General features: G+C 33.0%; 1 protein-coding gene across 1 annotated transcript in view; it reads left to right on the top strand.

Moving 5' to 3' along the window:
* The window catches only part of LOC127723900 (uncharacterized), a 196,600-nt gene that overhangs the window by 107,424 nt on the left and 73,293 nt on the right, over positions 1-15,883 (top strand). Inside the window, exons 39-48 of the mRNA XM_052230616.1 lie at positions 2,041-2,379; positions 3,769-3,864; positions 5,109-5,444; positions 6,952-7,062; positions 7,786-7,872; positions 10,558-10,890; positions 11,324-11,434; positions 13,203-13,337; positions 13,697-14,035; positions 14,819-15,259. Coding sequence (XP_052086576.1) covers positions 2,041-2,379; positions 3,769-3,864; positions 5,109-5,444; positions 6,952-7,062; positions 7,786-7,872; positions 10,558-10,890; positions 11,324-11,434; positions 13,203-13,337; positions 13,697-14,035; positions 14,819-15,259 — 2,328 coding nt within the window. The remainder of the gene's footprint in view (positions 1-2,040; positions 2,380-3,768; positions 3,865-5,108; positions 5,445-6,951; positions 7,063-7,785; positions 7,873-10,557; positions 10,891-11,323; positions 11,435-13,202; positions 13,338-13,696; positions 14,036-14,818; positions 15,260-15,883) is intronic.

Here is a 15,883-nt window from a genome sequence, read left to right on the forward strand (position 1 = left end):
TTTCAAGAATGATGAAGCATTCAATACAGGGTTTGAAAGCTGTGATCAAAATAAAAGTATCACTGTATTAAATGACTCCAAATCCAACAATGCATGGCTATCAAAATTAATACTGTTAAGGCCATGAAAACAAGATTGTTGGTTCCCCTTACCCTTCCGGGTCTGGTTTTAACCTCTGGGTCAATTTTTTTTTTTTAATAGATGAAAAAAACAGACATAGACTCTCTTTTAAGACAATTATCAATGAGGCTTTAAATGTCTGATGATTTCTTTTAAACAGTTTCATTTGTCATTCTGTAAGGTTTAAAATAGCTTATATTATCACAATATAGATCAAGATATAATGTGAAACAATTTCTTTTTTTCAAGAATTTCCTGTTAGTGGTTTAAGATTGAATTCTCTGTAGAGCCTAAGACTTACTGCATGTGCCTCATTTGATTATTTTGCTCAAAAAATAAAATAAAATAAAAAGTGTTTCCTGCCTGCTGACCATTTAGTATTATCTTGTGTTAGGGGAAACCAGGCCTTGAACATTTAATTTTCAAAGGCCTAAATGGTTCATTTTCAAGGAGATTAAATTTCCTGTGGGTTGGTGCTCAGACATACTTTTATCACTGTGATGAATCATTATGGGGATGTGGAATAAAGGTCATAAAAAAGTGGTGATGTGGCATATAAGGGGTAAAAAAGTGGTGATGTGGGATGTAGGCGGTAAAAAAGTGGTGATGTGGGATGAAGGGGATACAAAAGTGGGGATGTGGGATATAGGTGATACAAAAGTGGGGATGTGGGATATAGGTGATACAAAAGTGGTGATGTGGGATTTGGGGGTAAAAAGGTGGTGATGTGGGATATAGGGGGTAAAAAAGTCATGATGTGGGATATAGGGGGTAAAAAAGTGGTGATGTGGGATACAGGGGGTAAAATAGTGGTGGATTTGGGATATAGGGGGTAAAATAGTGGTGGATGTGGGATATATGGTGTGAAAAAGTGGTGATGTTGGATAAAAAGGGTAAAAAAGTGGTGAAGTGGGATATAGGGGTGTTAAAAAAGTAGGATCTGGGGAAAAAAGTTAAAAAAGTGGGAAGAGGGGGTTGGTTGTACAAAAAAAGCATGATTTTGGAAATTAGTACCTTTGTGTCGCCCCTTAATTATTTCTTATAAGAAAGTTTATAAGATATCTTTTATTATTTAAACTAAAAATCTGAAGAAAGTTCTTATATCAATACAAAAAACTTTCTATTAAAGTGTTCAGTGGTTTCAAGAATGATGAAGCATAGGGTTTGAAAGCTGTGATCATTAGGGCCCTGCCAAATGGAGGACGCCCTATAGTGATCAGTCCATCCGTCCGTAACAAATTGTGTCCGCTCTATATCTAGAGAACCGTTATGATTTCAAAGTTTATACTTGACATGTATATTAACCAACACCAGAGGGTGTGTCATAATGTATGTACAACTTCCTAGGTCAAAGGTCAAGGTCAAAAACTTTGTTTTTAGTTGACAACCCCATGTCCTATGGTAAAGATCGTGTCTGCTCTATATCTTGAGAACCGTTCCCCATGTCCTATGGTAAAGATCATGTCTGCTCTATATCTTGAGAACCGTTATGATTTCAAAACTTATACTTGACATGTATATAAACCAACACCAGAGGGTGTGTCATAATTTATGTACAACTTCCTAGGTCAAAGGTCAAGGTCAAAAACTTTGATTTCAGTTGACACCCCTATGTCCAATGATAAAGATACAAATTTTTTACCACACATTATTCACAGGGGGCCCACAGAGACGGCTCCCATCTCAATGATATCTAGTTTATTTGGTTTGACTGATCAAAATGTTATTGAACAATCTGTTGAAAGCTGATTTATGGAGAAGAGTCTGAAAATTGACTTAACAATTCTGGAAAATCAGTTAGTCTTCAATATATAAAAATATAAAAATAAGAAGATGTATATGATTACCAATGAGACAACTCTCCACCAGAGACCAAATGATGCATAGTTGAATTTAAAACTCATTGTGATTTGATTTCAGATAGTTTTTTGATTGCCAATGGATTACTAGGAGAGGAAGGGGATACAGCATTGATAGAATTTCCGAATATCTCAATATCATCCAGAATGTACCTTCATTTCAAATATATGATAAGCAATTGGAACAGTGCTCAAAACCTGATGTATTCCATCAGTAAAGACGACAGTTTTACGTCAGTGATGACAACTAAGTCAATTCTAGCTGCATGGCAGACATACTGTGTTAGGGTTTCATCTCCAAGGGAGGTTACTCTGAGATTTAAGGCTGACAAAACTCAAATGAATAACCATACAGATGTATATGTGGATGATGTTGTGTTGTCAGCTAAAAGCTGTCCAAGTAAGTTATTACTGTATATCAGGTTAATTTTCTTGTCAGGTTTTGTTTGCTGTTTGGACTTAGATGGGACAATAAAATCTTCGCTTTGTTCATTATTCAAATTTCATTGCCTTTTACAATGCATTTGAATTAAGTTTAAAATGTTCAAGTAGGGTAAATTTCACAGTTAAATGTCTATATCAAAAATTAACGATACACGCTTAAATTTCCTAAAGACTAAGTAGTATTTTAAGATAGAGAGAAAACTGATCTAAAGAAGTCTCTAAAACACAATAGCTCCAATGGGTTAAAATAACTTACCCCATTGTTTATTATGTTACAATAATTATCCAGTCTATGAGTGATTATTAAGCTTGTGATAAAAATTAATTATCCATGTTGGATAATTAAATGATCCAGTTATTCTGTTTGAAGAAATTATATCTTTTAAAATAAGATTAAGTGGTATGATTGCCAATGAGACAACTCTTTACCAGAGACCAAATGACATAGTTACAACACGGCCTTCAACAATGATCAAAACCCATACTGCATAGTAAGCTATAATAGGCCCTTTAAAGACAAATGTTAAACAATTCAAACAAGAAGACTAAAGGCCTTATTTATTTACAAAACAATAAACGAAAAAACAAATATGATATACAACAACACTAGTCTTATTTTGAGGCTTATGATAACTTATTCAGAAAAATTAAATGGTAGATTATCAATTAAGGATAATTGCCCATACAATTGTTCGACCCTTAGATTATTCAGCCTTATTTTGTGGCTTGTGATAATGATTTGGATCAATTAATTATCTATGATAGATAATTGTTGATGCAGTTATTTTTTTGTTTGAAGAAATTATCCAGTCTGATTTTGTGGGATTATGATAATTTTACGGAATTCTGAAGTGTATTACTTTTACATATTGGTTTCAGTGTATCTGGTTGCTGAGTGTACCCAAAGAGGAACTTATGTTAGTGGAGGCATATTAAATATGTGTCTATGATGATTAACCCAAAGAGGAACTTATGTTAGTGGAGGCATATTAAATATGTGTCTATGATGAGTAACCCAAAGAGGAACTTATGTTAGTGGAGGCATATTAAATATGTGTCTATGATAAAAAATTATAACAAATAAAAAGTTGGTAATGCCAAAACATACAACTAACCGTGCCAGGTGAGGATTCATAGATTTACCAGTAACAGGTTTTTGTCCTTCACAGACTTTCTTCAGAGGCAGAGAATAATTACTAGGTGGCGCTGTTCATTGCCTGTCAAGAGGTCTATTTACACCAAATTCTAGTCCTATGAGTTTCAAAGGTAGTCAAATTTTAAATTTTAGTGTAGGAACCCAAATTGATATGAATATATTTTAATAACCCTACAAAAATATTTACAGTTAAATCCTTGACCTGTGATTTTGATGACTCAGCGCTATGTGGATACTACATGTCTGATTCCTGGAAGAGAAAAGAGCATGCCAACAAGAAAGGAGGTAAACTGAATGCAGGTTCTTAATTTAGTCTGCAATTACTGTAAACCAACTAATTTTCGCGAGAGATTTTTTTTTGCAACTTTCGCGAGTAGAAAAATAAAGTGAATATAAATCGTCGCGAATATGTAAAACTTGGATCTTTCCCTTTATAACTACGTACATCAAGCAAATTTGAAAATCTCAAAATGGGTTAGTAAGTGCTAAACACGAAATAAAGTATCTGCGAAAATATGTTGGTTTACAGTATACTCCTTTCTAAATGTTTATAATTTCATTTAACAATCATTATTTAACCCACAAAATTATTATTGTTATGGCTGTTCAATAAAAACTTATATATGATACCATGGGAAGGGACTTTGAAAATGGGGAACCATCTATATATAGAAACAAACCATAACGTCACTTACATTCTTACTGTAAATGAAATAGTTTACACTCACCTATATTTGAAATTTTGAAGTGCCTTTCCTGTGTCCCATGTATGTTTTCATGAAACAGTCCTTAGATTGAATGTAGTTTGACTAACCGTACATTTTGTGATAAAATTGCTTTCTTTAAGAAAGTCAAACCCTATTTTTTTTAAATATGTGTTAAAATTTATTATTATATGACTATGCAATTTCTCTTTTCTCATTGGCTAAAAGTATAGGGAATCTTCTTTGATAAAACATTATATTCACAGTGGGAAAAAATCATGAGAGGTTAATATAAGATTTAGAACAGCTAATGTGTACCTAAATAGTTATTTTCCAGGGCAATGTTAATATCGTAGGTCTGCATGACATTATAAGGTGTTAAAATATTTTTTTGGTAAATTTTATTGTATACTAGAATTTCAACTTAAAAAAGTTAGCAACTGCCAAAGCAGATAATATATAGTTAGTATAAATACAACATGGAGAAGTTAGATATCGATCGTCAAGAGCAGTACTAAAAAATGAAAGATGAATAAAATAGTCATATAATAAAACAATCGTTGACTGTTTGATATAAGTTGATACAATGATTTATCAACGCCAGGGATATGACATTCCCCCTTGGCCATTGGCCTTGGTAAATACCATATCTCCTGGGTTTATAAATCATTGTATCAACCTAATCAAAAGTCAATAATTGTATAATATTGAACTAATAGGTAAATTTAGATAAAAAAATTCAGCCATAGCGGTAATTAACTTTAATATTTTCATGTATTTGGTATAAATTGAAGTAGAACAAACTCTATAACATTGATATTACAGATTTTTACATGTCAGTCACAGCAACCAGTTACAAAAGATCCTCGTTAGTTTCACCAAACCACCTTGACTCAAGTAATACCCAGTGTTTACAGTTCAATTACACGTTCACAGGAAGTTCAAATGCTCATCTTACATTGATACTCAATAGAGAAAACTCAGAATCTACTAGAGTCATCTTACAGGGAACCAGTACATGGAAAAGCTTCCAGTACCAGACAGTGGAACAGTTTGATTTCATTAATTTTGATCTAGCTCCATTTTCAAGGAGTTCATTCGGTATTGAAACAGCTGGAGTTGATAATATATCTGTATCACCAGGAATTTGTCCCCCTATTGGTGAGTTACATGAAAGCTGATAAGAACAGTGTTATTTCCCAAAAATCATAATTACTTGTTTAATTGAGCTCAATTCGCCCTTCTATTTTTTTTGCAATTGCAGTTAATCCAAAATTTTTGAGTGCATGTATTATTGTGATTGCAGAAAAAGATCCATACAAATAATGCTATGAAAATTTAAAATTCAAGTTTTAATTTTTCCAAAACTTGTCCCTTGGCAAATTTTGAAATAATAAAAATATCGTAAAAATTTCAGAATTTACAGTATTAAAGATGCACACTAGAGATCCTACAGTACACTGTCAAAATTTGGTGATAACAGTATACACATTTATTTTAAAGTTAGTTTTTTCACATTTAGAACATCTTATCTATCTGACCTCACATAGTTTATTTTTCATGAAACATTTTTTCCCACAATTTATATTTGCGTTACTTTTTCACTTGCAAAAGACAATTGAAAATTGCTTGCAAAAACTATTTAAAAATAAGATGATGTGGTATGACTGCCAATGAGACAACTCTCCACCAGAGACCAAATGACGTAGCAGTTAGCAGCTATAGGTCACTTACGTAGTTGGTTTTATAGTAAATGACTTTGTGTTAACCACAAACCATTGATCATCATCTGTGAGTTCCTGAGATCCTGTCCCAAAATCATAAGTCATAATTAAAACTTATTTCAAAGCTTTTGCTAAACAGGGAGAATTTGAACAGATAAGCATACGTATATACTGTGGATTCATTATTTTTCTTTGGATATCAATTTTCATGGATTTCGTTGTTACAGGTGAACCACGAATTTAAATGTTCAAAGAATGACAAATTTTATATAGGCTTGTATGCAGACTTTGGCAAAATCACGAAATTAAATATCCACGAACATGTAAGTTTTCCTTAATACACGAGAATTAATACCCACGAAAATAAATGAATCCACAGTTGATATTACTCACTGGCAGTTACATTTATCAGAAAGACTTTTATCACTTATTTTAAGAAATGAAACAATCCTGTAAAATTCTTAGGTCACTATATTCACTTCTACATCATCTGAAGCAATTATAAAAAAGAAAAAAAAAATGTTCAGAAAATATGATAAATAAAAACAATTTTTATGCCCCACCTAGGGGCATTATGTTTTTCGTTCGTCCGTCCGTCTGTCCCGCTTCAGGTTAAAGTCTTTGGTCTAGGTAGTTTTTGATGAAGGTGAAGTCCAGTTAACATGAGACTTAGTACACATGTTCCCTATGATCTGCAGCCGGTTGTACGAACGTGGCATTAGCCTAATGGTTCATTAATTCTTCATTAAGCCTTTATGATGCATTAGGCTAATGAAGACGTAATGACTCATTAGACTAATGACATGTTCGTACAACCGGCTGATGATCTTTCTAATTTAAATGCCAAATTAGAGTTTTGACCCCAATTTCACGGTCAACTGAACTTAGAAAATGATAGTGTGGGTGGGGCATCCGTGTACTATGGACACATTCTTGTTTTACAGATTGCGATGCTGATGAACATAGATGTGCCTCTAGGCTCCAATGTATTCCACAATCTTCAGTTTGTGATGGTATACAAAACTGTAATGATGGCAGTGATGAGAAATCTTGCGGTGAGTTATATTTCCATTTATTACATCGTTTGGAATGAAATGCAATAATTTTCTAGAAATAATAAAAAACAGATATTTCACATGTAAATAAAACCTGTACTTTCACTTCTCTAGCATGATACAATAATAAGTGTTGTCAAGGAGTTGCATGTAAATAATTATAGATTATCGTTGGTCATCTCAATGAGATTGATTTTCTCGCTTAAGCCGGTACGGCGAAAGTGAGAAAAGCAATAGAGTTGAGATGACCAATGATAATCTGTTTATCGCTATATTACCTATGACGACATTGTTAATTTCATTGACATCGGCATGTGCGCCCTTAGTTTCTAGCGATAATTTTTCATATCACTCTACTGTCTTGAGAAAGGAAATTATCAGTCAGTAAGATCAAAGGAAAATTTCGTAAAATAGAGATAATACTTTATCTACATCAACATGTCAAAGAGTGGAAAAAATTTGAACCTGAAGTTTTTTTTATAGATTCTAGAGAATTAATTTTCAGCACCAATATTTTACAGTGATCAAGACGTAAGGTTTTAAATTGCTTGGAAAAACTGCCTAGCACCTTGCTATAGCTGGTTTAATTCTGTTTTTAAAATGTTATAACGAAAGCTAACAACATTAGGACATTGAACATTTATTATGTGTTGACAGTTATATCCCTTGAAACTAAATTGTCTCCCCTTTAATTCTTACCCTATGTAATTTTTATAATTTTAGATTCCTCCATCTCTTGTGATTTTGAGTCTGTCAGGGCTTGTGAATACAACATAACAGGCAATTACATCAGCAGGGTCAATGACTCAAGTAAGTAGAAATATCAATACTTTATTATATAGTATTAATTATATACAGTTATTTTGAGATATATTACATTAAAAATAAATGAATAAATAACTTATCCTCTATAAAAAAAAAAGACTGCATATTAACCCTTTTTAATACATAGTACATAAACTAAATGTATCTCTAGTCATGTAAGTATGAATAAATGAAGAAATGATTCACTGTGTCTGCATACCCAGTATTTCTCTTTTTGGAGTTCATGCAATTTCATGTTTTCACTCTGTTTGTATATACCAAGTTGAATAAAATCATTAGAACCCCAATAAACTATTGTTCCCCCTTATTTATACATTAATAAAACAGGAACCAAGGAATGCAAATAATCTAAAGACAGCTATAGAAGTTTATTTAGATCTGATTTTTATGAGTTATTTCAGTTATTTTGATTCTTGATTTTTATGCCCCAGCCACAAGGCGAAAGGGGCATTAAATGTTACCCTTGACCGCCCTTCTGTCTGTCCAACTGTCCTTCCGTCTGTCCGTCTGTCTGTCTGTCCGTCCCATTTTCATTTGAAAAGCAAACTTGAATGGGGGCATCATTTTTCTAGTGATAAAAAGATAAAAAACAGAGATACCGAAGACCATTGGAAATTCAAAACGGAAAGACCCTTACCAAATGGCAAAATCAATAGCTCGCACATCAAATGAATGGAAAACAACTTTCATATTCCCGTACAGGCATTTTCTTATGTAGAAAATGGTGGATTAAATCTGGTTTTATTGTGGCAGTTTTCAGATGTTATGATAGTGTTTTCAGAAAATTGTAATGACTTGTAATAAAGAAAATTCAAAAGGCCAAACAATTTTAGCAGTGTTCTCCCCAGGATTTTTGGATAGCACCAGGGTAACGCGTGTGGACTTCTTGGTGAAATATTTCATGCAATCAGTTGTGTCGCGTCGCATTGCTTAGCTTTTATGTCTCTTGTTTTGTTTTAATACTGTGGTACTGTGTTATGTAGACATTGATTCAGAAAATTATTGGTAAAAAGGAAGTAAATCAAAAAACAGTTTGTATACTTTAATATTTTTTTAAAATAAATAAATTATGATTCATAATAAAATATTCATCTGAATTTAAAGTAATTAAATCTTTTATAAAATCCAAAATCAATAAAAATAAAATATCATTCAAAAGAGAACAAAAATGTTCAATTTAAAAAACTTTCTAGTTTCTAGAAAAAGAGTTGTTGTATGTGAAAGGATTCCTGTCATAAGAAGATATAAAATTAACAAGATTGTTTTATTATTTGAACCAGTTTCTATCTTAGATTTTAATAAAAAGAAATTTTTCATAAATTTTAGAACATTTTGCCATAGATTTCATGGAAATATTAACCTTTCTTGTCTTTGGTGATAATCAAACATAGATACTGACTTAATACTGCCCTGAAATCTAAATCTTTATTTGTCATGAACCATTTAAAAAGAATTCCTAAATCTATAAATTTTTCTTTGGTCTATAGATCTATAAGTAACCATATTCAATGTCAACAACTAAGTCTCCCTATTTTCCCGCTTAAATGACAGGAAGTAGATATAAATAGATTTAACATGTGCTTATGGATAAAATTTGCAAGATTACTTCTGTTATTCATTAATTATGGATATAGATATCCAGTTTGAAGGTACAGTCATGCATTTTATTTATAAAATATAATAGATTGCAATTAATTATAAACTTGAATATTCTACGTGAACTAACTGGGTCATGTGATAAGTACAGACAGATACTACAGTTTGAAACCAGACTATCATGCAATTACTATGTCATAATTAAAGATGATATTGGCCATGGTTTTAATCAGAGACATATAATACTATAATATAAGAATTGGGAAATGTATAGTTGTCCATTATATGTAATGAGCCACCTTTATGATGTACAAAAAATGTACCTATTGGGTCAAGACGACTGTTTGTGTACAAAGTATTTGCGGACTTGTCACAGGTTATCACAGGTCAGTGCTTGGGTGGAGAGTGAAGCCATAAAATAGTTATCTGTGATCATAAAGTTGTGAACTCTTAATTAAAACACAAAAGAATCATGTTACAAGTGTTAATTACATCGATTAAATCCAATCAACAAGGTTAACCTCATAAGGTAAATCGATCACGTGACGTAAACAAATCTCTGTTGAACTGGTTTGAACTGGTCAAATTTCACCTGGAATTTTATACCGCACGGAAAAGATTTAACAAGTCGTTTAAAACTTTACCAATTTACGATTTTTTAACTGAAAATTTTAGCACCACGGAGAAAAATTATACATCGCGGTAAGAACGATACCACCACGGTAAAAAATTATACATCGTGGGCCCGCGGTCCTTTAAGGGCCTGAGGAGATCACTGATTTTAGAAAAGGATTAATGGCCCACAGACAATGAATTCAGCATCACTGCTTCAAAAAATATCACAAAGTAAATATATACATGTACTGATTTATACATATATATAAATGTATAACACAAAAAAATATGTTTTCCCTTCTGGAATTTCTAAACAAGAAATCATTATAATTAATCTCACTTTTCGAGAATTGCAAAAATAAATTAATGCATGTTAAAACTTCTGAATGTACAGTATTCAAACTGGGTTTATAAAATAATGAAAAAATTTAATTAACCTATCCTTATTTATATTTTCAGATGGCAATCATCACATATATGTCTCCATGGCTGGTTTCCACTTACTTCGCTCTCAAATGGAAAATATTCCTACCGTGTCTTGTCTGTCATTCTTGACTCAGTCCTATCCCTTTACTTATGGTCACTTGAGACTGGCACTCCAAGATACAGACGGTCTTGTCACACCATTGTATATGATCGATAGAATGATTAGAACTGCATTCTGGATAAAGTACAAGACAACTGTTCCAAGTGGAAATTTCAGTGTGATATTTGAGATGTTCTTCCCATCTAACAATTGGGGAGGTTTACGAATTGATGATATTGTTTTACAGCCAGGGGAATGTATGGAAGGTAAGATGTTAGGAAAGGAAGGATGTTGTTTTACAGCCAGGGGAACGTATGGAAGGTAAGTTGTTAGGAAAGGAAGAATGTTGTTTTACAGCCAGGGGAACGTATGGAAGGTAAGTTGTTAGGAAAGGAAGGATGTTGTTTTACAGCCAGGGGAAAGTATGGAAGGTAAGATGTTAGCAAAAGAGGATATAAAGTTTAGATTTCATGAAAATATTTTTTTACTCTGCAGCAATTTACTTGTTCAGGGAGCTAATCAGTGTTTTATTGTAGTCTGTTTAATTGATTCCGAACGCAGGAATATTTAGAGGTTGGACATACATTTTTTTATTTTGAGATAAATACTACATTTTTGCAAAGTATAAAAAAGTTGTATTATTTGTTTTAAAACTGGCATGCAGCCTGAAATAAAATAGTTATATTTCTGTAATTGCAGGTTGTGGTGATGGATATTTTAACTGTTCAGTGGATAACCTGTGTATACCTCAGGAGTATGTATGTGATAGACAGTGGTCATGCTCTGATGGGCAGGATGAACAAAACTGTGGTAAGATATTTTTACTGCTCTGTAGATAACCTGTGTATACCTCAGGAGTATGTATGTGATAGACAATGGGCATGCTCTGATGGACAGGATGAACAAAACTGGTAATTCAGGAGTATGTATGTGATAGACAGTGGGCATGCTCTGATGGACAGGATGAACAAAACTGTGGTAAGTCAGGAGTATGTCTGTGATAGACAGTGGGCATGCTCTGATGGGCAGGATGAACAAAACTGTGGTAAGTCAGGAGTATGTCTGTGATAGACAGTGGGCATGCTCTGATGTGCAGGATGAACAAAACTGTGGTAAGTCAAGAGTATGTCTGTGATAGACAGTGGGCATGCTCTGATGGGCAGGATGCACAAAACTGTGGTAAGTCAGGAGTATGTCTGTGATAGACAGTGGGCATGCTCTGATGGGCAGGATGAACAAAACTGTGGTAAGTCAGGAGTATGTATGTGATAGACAGTGGGCATGCTCAGATGGACAGGATGAACAAAACTGTGGTGAGATATTTTTCCTGCTCCGTAGATAACCTGTGTATACCTCAGGAGTATGTATGTGATAGACAATGGGCATGCTCTGATGGACAGGATGAACAAAACTGTGGTAAGTCAGGAGTATGTATGTGATAGACAGTGGGCATGCTCTAATGGACAGGATGAACAAAACTGTGGTAAGTCAGGAGTATGTATGTGATAGACAGTGGGCATGCTCTGATGGACAGGATGAACAAAACTGTGGTAAGTTAGAATTATGTTTGTGATAGACAGTGGGCATGCTTTGATCGACAGGATGAACAAAACTGTGGTAAGTCAGAAGTATGTATGTGATAGACAGTGGGCATGCTCAGATGGACAGGATGAACAAAACTGTGGTAAGTCAGGAGTATGTGTGTGATAGACAGTGGGCATGCTCAGATGGACAGGATGAACAAAACTGTGGTAAGTCAGGAGTATGTATGTGATAGACAGTGGGCATGCTCTGATGGACAGGATGAACAAAACTGTGGTAAGTCAGGAGTATGTGTGTGATAGACAGTTGGCATGCTCTGATGGGCAGGATGAACAAAACTGTGGTAAGATAACAGATTTGTAAGGAACATTTTACCGGGAGATGACCAGCTTTTGGATGCGAGATATAGGCGGTAAAAAAAGGGTGTGTGAGTATTAAGGGTTATAAAAAGTGGAAAGTGGGTGAAAATTACAAAAAAGCAGGATTTGGGAAATGAACATTCCTTATTTTAGCTAGTGACAATAAAATGAAAAAAAAGTTATATTTACCAGTTAATTTATCAAGCCATATAGACAAAATATAAAGTCACCTAATTTTCAACATTTTCCTTATTTTTTTATTCAAATTTGTAAGATGAATACTTTGCACTGATATTTCTTTATAAAACTTGATTAACTGTAAAATAAAACTATAATGTTGTTTCTTCTGAACATTTATATGAACATTTTTTTACCTTGAGTTTTTTAGAATTGATTAAATATGACCTTTATTTTTTTATATCACAAATTAGTATATATAATTAGTAATATTTGTTAAATATATTACAAAAATAATTACACATTACAATATCTAATAATTATAGAAACTTTCATGATTTAAAAAAAAAAAGAATTTTAATTTTTTTATTGTTGAAATTACTGATTTTACGAATTACGTTTGAAAAACATAAAACTCTTTTGTCTAAATAGTTTATGACCAACAGGTGCTTTGATTTTTCTATTATGTTAACTTAAAATCATTTGAACTTTCTTTTCAGACTATAGTATAAGTTGTAATTTTGAGGAAGACCATTTATGTGAATACAACACTGGTTCATGGAGAAAGAGATCCGGCGTAATTTATCCAGAATTTTACCTGGAGGATCACACCTTTCACAATTCTTCTCATGAAGGTAATGAATAATTTCTAAATTTGAAAATAAGGAGATGTGGTATCATCGATATGATGAGACAACTCTATATTACCATTCTTAAAAAAAAAAAATTGATACTGAAAAGACCCAAGAGGAAAAAAAAAAGAAAAAACCCTAGTTACGGAAAAACTGACTGAACACTTTATCGGGAAAGTTAGTTTATGCATATCATTATTTCATCAATCACAGTATGGGTAAAATAGCGTTGAAGTAGGTTAAATTTTTTTATCTGTATTCTGAGACAAAGAAAAAAAAACCATACGGTACTTGATTGAAATGCAGTACATGTATAACAAAAATATTAAAAGTTGGTAAGCAAGATGTTTTTTTTGTTTTAGGATCCTTTATTTACACTGGTGATTTGGATGGATTATACTATGACAAAGAAATGACTTCTCCCTACCTCCAAACCAATACGCCAATGTGTGTAGAATTTTTCTATATTGTTATCCGACCTCATGAATATTCATCAGTAATTTTGACAGTTCATCAGAACACTTCTAACATGAACAATGAAGTCTTTTCATTGGTTGAATATAGGACAGATGTTAACCTACAGTGGCATAGAGGGGAATTCCCTGTAGCTGCCGGTGTGTTTAGTTTGAGGTTTACTGCTGGAGGTCATAGGTCAGTGGTAGCTATTGACGATGTTCTGTTATATAATGGAAGTTGTGCAGGTTAGTATTACTTTGTATTTTATATCAACATGAATCTGAGGCGAAGGTACATGTTTGGGCAGAATTGGCTTAAAAACTAATTATACAGTCAAACCTTTTATGTTCACCTGTATTATATTAAGGGATCATAGATTTATTCGTAGGATGCTCAGCTCTTCTGAACAATTTATGTAACAGTCATTATCATGTTCCATTAAGAACAGCTGGATTCCTTATTGAAAACCTGTCATGTCTGGTCAATCTCTTCTTTTCCGCTGGAGTAATACCTATGCATTTTGAATCTCAATTCAAAAAATCTCTTATAAGGTCAGTTATCTCTTGTCCCAATTTTGACCTTTATATATAGGTTTGACTATATCGCAAGTGATATTATTATTGAGCATCCTTGAGTCAACTTGTCCTGAACTTGCATGAAATATTTGCCACTAGACGTTAAGCAACCAACAATCAATCAATCAATCCTTGAGTCAAATAGAATTGATTTTTTAAAAGTCATTTTTTATAAATTTTTTTTTTACTTTCTGTCATTTTTTGCTGTTAAATAGCAAATAGATAAATATAAAGATAGTTTGAAATTGCATGCCAATTCAAATTTGCTTTGATCAATTTATTTTAAAATATTCGAAATTTTTATGTATGGTTGTGTAGGTGTCTGTAAACTTTTTTTTATTCCACTTCTATTTTAAAGATATTTAGTTCTGGTTTGCTTGATAGTTTATTGAATAAAATCATTTGTGCTTAGACATGAAAAGAAGACATAATTTTCATTCATTTTAAATGCAGAGGTAGATTTCACAACTCCAGATGTATGGCACACCACAGAGGCAGGACTAGAAACGACTGCTGAAAATCAACATGGACCAACTCCTGAATCAGAACCAGAAAATGGACCAACTCCTGAATCAGAACCAGAAAATGGACCAACTCCTGAATCAGAACCAGAAAATGGACCAACTCCTGAATCAGAACCAGAAAATGGACCAACTCCTGAATCAGAACCAGAGAATGGACCAACTCCTGAATCAGAACCAGAAAATGGACCAACTCCTGAATCAGAACCAGAAAATGGACCAACTCCTGAATCAGAACACATGACAACTACTATATCTGAACCTGAACATGGACCAACTACTCTATTAGAATACAGACCAACTACTCTATTAGAATATAGACCAACAACAGAATTTGGAACAACAGCCTCAGTGTCAAAATCATCATTTCAAGGTAAGGTGACATAAAAGATTTATTAGCTTGAAAAAATCAAAAACATTAGATTCAGCATATCCATGTCCTGTGTCAATCCTGTCCTTTGTCTGTCTTGCCTGCGACATGAACTACACAATTTGTTTATGTCTGTCATCGACAGGACGTACTATGGTAAACATCAGTTCACATGTCATACAAAAACTACCCTGATAATGTATTGATCAAATAACATGAAACTTTATTGGAATGGGAAGAAAGCTCCCATACTATTTTGATTTTTTTTTATCCAGAGTAACAAGACTTTAACTGTCAGATTTGAGGCAATTTGTCACACATTGCGCCCTACTTCCAGCATGTGTGAATAGATTTCTTTAAAAACTATACACTGTTGTTGGTCCAGGATTAATAAAAGGAAGCTCCAATTTTCTGGTTTGTCATTCAAGAGTTACAGGACTTTAATCGTCATATTTCACTTTGATTTTTCACATGTTGTAGCATATAACTTGAGTATGCTTTGATCCATTTACTGAAAATTGTATATAATTGTTTGAATTGGTTAAAGTAAGATACTGTTGATTTTGAAATTTTTTCGATTTGTCATTCCAGTTATGGGACTTAACCATGATATATAAGGATATTTTT

This window comes from Mytilus californianus, unplaced genomic scaffold (assembly GCF_021869535.1).
Source record: "Mytilus californianus isolate M0D057914Y unplaced genomic scaffold, xbMytCali1.0.p SCAF_13, whole genome shotgun sequence".
In the NCBI taxonomy this organism is placed as follows: domain Eukaryota; kingdom Metazoa; phylum Mollusca; class Bivalvia; order Mytilida; family Mytilidae; genus Mytilus; species Mytilus californianus.